This window comes from Dendropsophus ebraccatus, chromosome 1 (assembly GCF_027789765.1).
Source record: "Dendropsophus ebraccatus isolate aDenEbr1 chromosome 1, aDenEbr1.pat, whole genome shotgun sequence".
Taxonomy (NCBI): Eukaryota; Metazoa; Chordata; class Amphibia; order Anura; family Hylidae; genus Dendropsophus; species Dendropsophus ebraccatus.
The window spans coordinates 135,805,242-135,814,874 of NC_091454.1; the positions used below are offsets into that span (position 1 = coordinate 135,805,242).

The 9,633-nt window shown below is 42.1% G+C and overlaps 1 protein-coding gene across 2 annotated transcripts in view; it reads left to right on the forward strand.

Moving 5' to 3' along the window:
• The window catches only part of FLNC (filamin C), a 56,504-nt gene extending 47,356 nt beyond the window's left edge, over positions 1-9,148 (forward strand). For both annotated transcript variants that reach the window (XM_069979406.1, XM_069979414.1), the window contains 12 exons: positions 2,305-2,508; positions 2,589-2,741; positions 3,268-3,390; positions 3,516-3,755; positions 3,857-4,126; positions 4,216-4,353; positions 4,738-4,853; positions 5,471-5,603; positions 5,698-5,874; positions 6,252-6,470; positions 6,553-6,762; positions 7,978-9,148. In XM_069979406.1, coding sequence (XP_069835507.1) covers positions 2,305-2,508; positions 2,589-2,741; positions 3,268-3,390; positions 3,516-3,755; positions 3,857-4,126; positions 4,216-4,353; positions 4,738-4,853; positions 5,471-5,603; positions 5,698-5,874; positions 6,252-6,470; positions 6,553-6,762; positions 7,978-8,165 — 2,171 coding nt within the window. In that variant the 3' untranslated portion in view covers positions 8,166-9,148. The remainder of the gene's footprint in view (positions 1-2,304; positions 2,509-2,588; positions 2,742-3,267; positions 3,391-3,515; positions 3,756-3,856; positions 4,127-4,215; positions 4,354-4,737; positions 4,854-5,470; positions 5,604-5,697; positions 5,875-6,251; positions 6,471-6,552; positions 6,763-7,977) is intronic.
• Positions 9,149-9,633: the final 485 nt, after the last annotated feature.

A 9,633-nucleotide genomic window follows, 5' to 3' on the forward strand; every position in this document is an offset into this window, starting at 1 on the left:
AAAAACAGTAAATTGTTAAAAGGGTTGATAACAAATAATATTCCAGTGTAGAATATTGTATGATTTTCAGTCCTGTTAGGGTGAGACTTAAGGCCCTATTACAGCCGATAATCGTCCCGTGGAATAGAAGGCAACGATCAGCCGACATCATGTCAGCTGATCGTTGCAGTCGTTTGTTTTTCAACATGTTGTAAAACAAACGACTCATACAGCAACGATCTGCTGCCGTCGCTCCATGGAATAGGAGGGTCGGCAGCAGATGCTGCTATATGCTATAGGCTGTCCAGACGACCTAGCGATCACCCGGGCAGCTCCCCCCGGCCCTCCCCTCACTCACCCGCTTGCTGCTGCCGCGTGGAATAGTGGTGGCAGTCAGCGGGAAACGAAGAGCAAACGAGCACTGAGAGCGGTCGTTTGCTCCTCAAGTCGGCCCATTGAATAGGTGTGGCAGCTGCGAGTATCAACCAAACACATGAGACCAAGCCAGTGTTCAAGCTGATTCTGTTTATTATGGGAACATCTCTTAGTTTATATCTTAACAAAAAAGCTTCAAAATGTAGGAGGAGGGGGAGGATGAAGTAGGAGAACTCAGAATCCAGATGTTCTACATCTCCTGGTATCCTGGTCTCCAGTTGGCCTTGCCCTTATCTATTGGCAAAGATTCCTAGACCTTGAATTAAAGCAAAGAACATAAAATAACAAAATTCTCATAGCCATAGAGCGGGAGGGGCGTTACACAAAGCAAGTATACATTTTAAGAATATACCACAGACAAAATAGACTCTCAACTCCACAGTAACCATGGGCTATTTTTAGCAACCGCTATTGCTACAAATAGCCCATCCAGGGCCGTCTTAACAGCATTATGGGCCCCTGGGCAGAGGTGCGAATTGCCCCCCCCCCCCAACCGCCGCCATCAAATCCCCCACATCTCTGCATATAGTGCCCCCTCATAGTAGTCAATTCCCCCATATAGTACCCCCCATAGTAGCCAGTGACCCGTACCCCATAGTAGCCAGTACCCCCCATAGTAGCCAGTACCCCCCATAGTAGCCAGTGCCCCCCATAGTAGCCAGTGCCCCCCATAGTAGCCAGTGCCCCTATAGTAGCCAGTGCCCCTATAGTAGCCATTGCCCCCCATAGTAGCCAGTACCCCTATAGTACCCAGTGCCCCCCATAGTAGCCAGTGCCCCCCATAGTAGCCAGTGCCCCCCATAGTAGCCAGTACCCCTATAGTAACCAGTGCTCCCCATAGTAGCCAGTGCCCCCATAGTAGCCAGTGCTCCCCATAGTAGCCAGTACCCCTATAGTAGCCAGTGCTCCCCATAGTAGCCAGTGCCCCCCATAGTAGCCAGTGCTCCCCATAGTAGCCAGTGCCCCCCATAGTAGCCAGTACCCCTATAGTAGCCAGTGCTCCCCATAGTAGCCAGTGCCCCCATAGTAGCCAGTGCCCCCCATAGTAGCCAGTGCTCCCCATAGTAGCCAGTGCCCCCCATAGTAGCCAGTGCCCCCCATAGTAGCCAGTGACCCCCATAGTAGCCAGTGACCCCCAAAACAACAAACCAGTTACTCACCTGTCCGGCGGCCCCAGCAGCTGATGTCTCCCGTCAGCGCGCACTCCCGACATCCTCCGGCACAGGCAGCGGGGTACAGAGAGACTGCCTGTGCCGGAAGTGACCTGCTGCATGACACATCCAGGACACAGGCAGCGTCTCTGTACCCCGCTGCCTGTGCCGGAGGATGTCGGGAGTGGCGCGCTGCCGGAAGAGGAGCTGCTGGGGCCGGCGGACGGGTGAGTAACTGGACTGCCCGCCCCTTCTATCGCCGCTTAGCTGAGCCTATCAGAAACCCAGGAAAGTGCTGCTCATTGCACTTTCCTGGGCTTCTGATCGGCTGAGCTGAGAAGCGATAGAAGGGGCGGGTGGGCGGTCGGAGGTGGTCGCTCAGGGCCGCTCACTATGCATATGCTTAGTGAGCGGCAATACAGGGGGCGGGCGGGACGGCTTCCTTGCGGTGCTCAGCACTGCTTGGAAGCCGTCTTCGCTTTATAGGACGCACTTAGTTTTATAAGTGCGTCTTATAAAGCAAAAAAATACAGGTGTGTCCCAGAGGGCAGGGGCCCCCTAGGACGCAAGGGCCCCCGGGCAGCCGCCTACCCTGCCCAATGGATAAGACGGCCCTGAGCCCATCCATACCACAGGCCACATAAGCATGTTGTAACCTTCTCACTTTTATACCTGCTGTACCACTACCCTTCTATATACCAAATGCTGACTGATGATCACCATGTATTATGAACTGCAGGCATCTCCTTCACTCCCAAAGAGGTGGGAGAGCATGTGGTGAGTGTGAAGAAGAATGGAAAACATGTCACGAACAGCCCATTTAAGATCATGGTTGGACAGTCTGAAATTGGTGATGCAAGCAGAGTGAAAGTGTCGGGAAAGGGACTGCTGGAAGGCATTACATTTGAGGTGTCGGAATTCATAGTTGACACCAGAACTGCAGGTAAGTACTAAATGTTTATTCAACCATATTTTCATTTGCTTCTGCTGTCTTCTGTTAATAAGAGTCTATTTCCTTTTCAGGATATGGAGGTTTAGGTTTGTCTATTGAAGGCCCAAGCAAAGTAGATATCAACTGTGAGGATGTGGAAGATGGAACATGCAAAGTGTCTTATTGCCCTACTGAGCCAGGAACATACATTATAAACATCAAGTTTGCAGAGAAACATGTACCAGGTGAGTGGATATACACATACCTATGTCACTTAGAAGGCCTTATCACTAATAATTAATACACTATCTGACACATATTGATATAGTACCATTTACTTGAGTACTAGCAAAATGTACAGTTTTACTTCTTGGGCTGATTCACTGTGTATGGAGATATATTCTCAGGATGTAAAACCCAAACATGGCAATAAAGATCTTATTAAGATCAGATATTGCTAACACAGTCATTAGATTAACTTCAGTTCATATGTGTTCAATTGTATACTTACCTAGATGTATGAGACTCCGTTCGCACATGGCATTATTACTGAGTTTTTGATGCGATTTTCCCCACTATTTTCCTGCAAATTGCACATTTGCACTAAAATAGAGTAAATTTTGCTGAGAGAGCACAATTCATGATAAAATATTGGGAAAATTGCGGCAAAACGCATTAAAACAGAATAAAACCGCCAAGACATATATTTCTCCAATTGGTGGGAAATGAACATGCATTAATGCTTCCAATTTGAACCCATGTATTCTGCAGGAAGTCCTTTCATGGTGAAGGTGACAGGAGAAGGACGTATGAAAGAGAGTATAACCAGAAAACGTCAAGCTCCCTCTATTGCCAGTATTGGTAGCACATGTGATCTCAACCTCAAGATTCCAGGTCAGAGCCCAATTAAACTGCATAGTATATAAACAGATTTGGTACAATTGTATCAACTATTGTGTAAGCCTTTGTCAAAACAAGCTTCTAAACTATATGCTGTGTTTTTTCCCTTGTTATTTTAGGAAACTGGTTCCAGATGGTGTCTGCTCAAGAGCGGCTCACGCGCACATTCACACGCAGCAGTCATACATATACACGCACTGAACGCACAGAGATCAGCAAGACACGTGGAGGTGAAACAAAGCGTGAGGTGCGGGTGGAGGAATCTACACAGGTTGGAGGTGACCCTTTTCACAATGTTTTTGGAGACTTCCTTGGCCGGGAGAGTCTAGGATCATTCAGTAGCATTGCACGTCAGGAAGGTAGGTACTGCAGAGCACTCATCCATACAAATAGTTCCTAAAATAATGTGCTCATTTTATTACAATGACTAAAGATGAAATGTATTTGACTACTGTTTCAGGTGAAGTAGGTTCTCAGGATATGACAGCACAAGTGACCAGCCCTTCTGGAAAAACAGCAGATGCAGAGATCATTGATGGAGAAGACAGCACATACAGTGTGCGATTTGTTCCACAAGAGATGGGAGCTCATACTGTCAGTGTAAAATACAGAGGCCAACATGTTCCTGGAAGTCCTTTTCAGTTCACAGTAGGCCCTATGGGTGAAGGAGGAGCCCACAAAGTCAGGGCAGGAGGCACTGGCTTGGAGCGAGGAGTTGCAGGAGTCCCTGGTGAGCAGTCATGAGATTATTAACATAAACATACTAGACAGTGTTTGTGAATGTGATACCTAAAAGTTTTCTGTAATTCAATCCTACAGCTGAGTTCAGCATATGGACTCGGGAGGCTGGAGCAGGCGGGCTGTCTATTGCAGTTGAAGGCCCTAGTAAAGCAGAGATCTCTTTTGAGGATCGCAAGGATGGGTCCTGTGGAGTGTCCTACATTGTACAGGAAGCTGGTGAGTCTATGCATTTTTAAATGTTGCTATACATAGATTCCATTTATAGCAAAAAAAAATTATTTGATTTCATTAGTTAGATTTAGAGATGAGCCAACCTGGAGCATGCTCGAGTCGATCCGAACCCGAATTTTCGGCATTTGATTAGCGGTGGCTGCTGAAGTTGGATAAAGCCCTAAGGCTATGTGGAAATCATGGATATAGTCACTGGCTGTATCCATGTTTTCCAGACAACCTTAGAGCTTTATCCAAGTTCAGCAGCCCCAGCTAATCAAATACCGAACGTTCGGGTTCGGATCGACTCAAACCCGAACCCGGTTCGCTCATCTCTAGTTAGATTTCATTAAATATGCCAATTTTGAAGAAATTATATCTGTAATCCAGGTGACTACGAAGTGTCCATCAAATTCAATGATGAGCACATCCCTGACAGCCCCTTTGTGGTACCAGTAGCCTCTCGTTCAGATGATGCACGCAGACTGACAGTCACTAGTCTACAGGTAAAATATTAATACTTCAGATCTTTTACAATCAATATAAGCTCAGCTGATAAAAAAATTTGTCACCCCTAAAGAAATCATCATTTGATATTGTGTAACTCTGCCTCTGGCCTTAAAAACCCATCGCAATATTCACTTGATAAAAGGTTGGGAAGGACCATCATTCACTGACTTCAGCAATTCCCGTTGGAAGTGATTTTAATCCTTTTTTACCAAAATACTGACGTTGTGTTTCGTAGCCACGTGTATTACACCACTGCTTGTAGACACGTTGCACCGTCCACTGCGACACACCAACAAATCCAGCAACTTCACTCACCATATGGCCATGGCCAAACCCAATTGCCCCTTTTTGCCACTCTATCACATTCTTAAATTCACCAGTGTCTACGTACAATTACCGCTTGAAACGAACTGTGTAACTGATCGCAACTGCTTTATGATCACATAGAGGCAGTGTGCGCACAGTTGAGCATGTGACTCAACCACTGCCCTATAAACACAGGCAGCGTACAAGGGTGACTAATTCTTGTCCGGTTAGCTTATTTAAATGCCATATATGTATCAGAGCTGGAGTTTTCTGAAATCTTCAGTACATCTTCAATATATTATTCTAGGAAACTGGATTAAAGGTCAATCAACCAGCCACTTTTGCAGTACAGTTAAATGGAGCACGTGGGGTAATAGATGCTAAAGTACACACACCATCTGGTATTGTAGAAGAATGCTATGTGTCAGAGGTGGACAGCGGTAAGTTATCCCTGAATGCCTCCTAAGAGTACTACTATAACCTGTTCTGATGTTTTTGTGGTTTATCACTATCCTTTTTCTATTGTACCTATAGATAAGTACTCAATACGCTTCATTCCTCGTGAAAATGGAGTTCATTCAATTGAAGTCAAATTCAATGGACGCCATATCCCAGGAAGTCCTTTCAAAATCCGAGTTGGCGAGCAGAGTCAGGCTGGTGATCCTGGACTGGTTACTGCTTATGGACCTGGTCTTGAGGGTGGAGTCACAGGTAAGTTTTTAAACAATAGAAAAAAAACATTTAGGGTGGCTTCACACGTACCGTATCGCAGCAGATTTGATCTAAATAACTGAACATAGCATCAAATATGCACCATCAAATTTGCTGTGGATCCTGTATGTTTAAACGCACCCTAAATGAAGATTTTTTTTAATTTATAAACACTAGTTACCAACTTTATCATTAGCCATTGATTGTTCTGCTCCGTTATTCATTCGATTTGACATCGTTTTAGTTTAATGACTTTAGTGACCAATATTACAACAGTATTTTTTTAAATTTGTATTGATAAAGTTTTAGGATTGATACATTTGACCCTATCATACCCTAGTCCTACATTTGTCTTTTTTGCTCTGTGCCTTACACAGGGAGACCTTCTGAATTTATAGTAAATACTTTAAATGCTGGGTCTGGATCTTTATCTGTGACAATTGATGGACCTTCAAAGGTGAAGTTGGACTGCCAAGATTCTCCTGAAGGTTACAAAGTAGCATACACACCAATGGCTCCTGGAAATTATTTAATCACAATTAAATATGGAGGACCCCAACACATAGTTGGAAGCCCATTTAAAGCCCGTGTGACTGGTAAGTCATACCTAATTAGGGGGAAAAACTAAAAAAAAAATTTCCAATCTCCCACAACATTGTTTGTTTATCCTCTTAATAGGCGTGCGGCTCTCTGGTGGTCACAGTTTGCATGAAACCTCTACAGTGCTGGTGGAGACAGTCACAAAGTCATCTGGCTCTGTAGGAGGCTATGGAATGGCAGTGCCTAAATTTGCATCTGATGCTTCCAAAGTAGTCTCTAGAGGCCCTGGTCTTTCAAAAGCCTTTGTTGGACAGAAAAACACCTTCACTGTAGACTGCAGCAAAGCAGGTAAGAATTAGTATAAGTTGTGTAGGTACTGTGCAATTGCATATGTTCATTTGTGTTTGTTCAGTAAAATAGAGAAAAAACAGGACACTACACGCATTATGGGCTGTATGCAAGATCAGGGAGAAATTGACATAAGTTTTTTGGGTAATGACTTTATTGTATGTTATAGCTTGTACGGTCTGCAACTTGGCAACGATTTACTCTTCGAGTTTGGCTTGCGTGAGCGTAGCAGCAGACTCGTTCTAGGTGAAGGGTTCGCGTTATTGGTGAATTTTATTATATCAATAAAAGTTATATTTTAAAGTGTCACTGTCGTGAATTTTTTTTTTGCAGAAATCAATAGTCCAGGCGATTTTAAGAAACTTTGTAATTGGGTTTATTATCCGAAAAATGCATTTTTATCATGAAAAAGCAGTTTGAAGCTCTTCCCCCTGTCTTCATTGTTCTCCTATGGAGAGAGCTAAAGAAAAGACCAAAACAGGACAACAAAGAGTTAATCTACAAATCCCTCACGGGATATCTCCTGTGACAGTCACCAGTGACCTGTCTGAGCTCGGATTACAGCTGTCACCTAGCTCAGTGCCTGTAATCCTCTGTTATCTGCTTTCTGCTGCCGGCTAACTCCCTCCTTCCTCCTCCCCCCTCCCCTCTCCCTAGAACAGACAGGGGACGTCTCCTGCAACAAGTCACAATTTTCAGATTTTTTGGAGTGGATGAAAAAGAGGAAGGAGGGGGGGACCTGGGAAAAGGCTTTTTACATGCAGATAATGGCAGATTTGGCTAATAAACCCAATTACAAAGTTTCTTAAAATCGCCTGGACTATTGATTTCTGCAAAAAAAAAAAATACGACAGTGACTCTTTAAGTAATACCTACCTCTGTATATTTGCTAAACATATTTGCTTAGCAACTATTCTGTGTTTTAGTCATTTTTCCACTTTCTCTTCCAAGGAGCATGACTTAGGTATAAAAGGCACATGGTTTAAATGTAGCAATTTTTCAGCCAACTCCACTCCACTTAAAAGGGTTATTCAGAATTAAAAAAAAAAAACAGCTGCTTTCTTCCAAAAATATCGCCACACCTGTCATCAGGTTCTTAGTGGTATTACATATTCCATAGCAAAACTTTCTAAGAAACAAAGGAAAGCAACTAAATGTATGTTTAGCAGTCTGTGACTAAAACTTGATAAACTTACCTTTTTTTTACTTCCATAGGAACCAACATGTTGATGGTAGGAGTCCATGGGCCAAAGACACCATGCGAGGAAGTATATGTGAAGCACATGGGAAATCGATTGTACAACGTGACCTACACTGTAAAAGACAAAGGGGATTATATCCTCATTGTCAAGTGGGGTGATCAGAATGTTCCTGGAAGTCCCTTCCAAGTCTCAGTGCCTTGAGAAATTATTCATAACCCAATAGGCTTTGCAAGAGGCCTATTAACTTGCCAGTGAGGGACAGGCTCTTATCATTTTTATGCAAATGCACTGATTAAAAAACTGTCATAGCAATAATTCACGAAGTGCCTTTGTTCATCCCACATAAGGACTTTCCTATAGGATAATGGCATGGTAATAGAAAAAAAGTGTGCACCCACAATGTCCATGTCCTTTCTGCTTTTTACGAAATCTTCCTTTATAGTATGGTTGGTGTTTTATTTTCTAATGTTGCTACCTGATTTGTTTTATATGCGCTTTGTTTTCTATTTTTATTTGTGGGGAGGGTATAAGGGTTAGGGGAGGCGATAGAGGTCACAGAGTCATAATATGGTTTCTGGTATCGGAAAACTACATTTATGTTTCCAGATTGAATTATTGTAATATTTTTCTTAAATATCTTTTTATGTTCTAGTTTGTTCTATTTACAAAATATGCACGTGGTAACAACTGTATCATGATGTTCGTAAAATACTTGTAGAGTCTAATAATGAAGCACAATAATAAAATGAAGCACAATAATAACAACCAACTATCATTATAAGTTGTTTTAAGCCACTAAAAGCCACTATTTTACCTTTACCTCTTGTATTTGGACATGTGGTCAGGGAAAAAATATTTCAGCTTCAAATCAAAGTATAGTTGTGTTCCTTTCTTATATCTTAATTATGTAAATTGCTGCAAGTTTCTGTTAACTTGCAGTTTAGATGTTAAATGTTAATATGCTTTGTTATCTCTATGACCTCTATCGGAACAGTCTCTAAATAATATAATTGGTTGTCGTAGCACTGTTATAAGGGCGGAGCCAATATCACATGGTGCTTGCTATGTGACTGCATTTTATAGGAAGATATTCTCTATGCATCAGACATTGATAAGAACTTGTCATTTGTATAAATGATATAATTGGTGCATACTAAAGAAAATAAAAATGCATTGCTAATGTGCCTTTTGTCTTTAGTGATTTATTTATTGCGTCATCCATACTATTGTAATAATAATAATAATAATAATAGTAATAATAATAACTATTTATTGAATAAGTAATTCATGCAAAAAAAAAAAAAGGCTAAACTGCTAAAAAAGAATCAGATACCTTTTATTTGCTAGTTAATCCCTTAAGGACGCAGCTAATTGGCTGGTTTTACACAGCAGTATTCTGATCAGTATTTCGTAGCCAAAACCAAGAGTGGGTCTAAAACACATAGTAGTAGAAATCTATTATTATAGTTTTCCAAAATTGTGTGAAAATGTGGAATAATTAGATTTTTTTTAATTATTAAATTGTCTGGTTGTAAGAAATATAGTCATGCCACATAAATCAGTTAATTCACCTTTATTATATGTCTACTTTATGTTGCCCTAATTTGGCAAGAGTTTTACTTTTTTTTAGATTAGAGGGTCTAGACTTTTATTATCACATTTCTAGGAA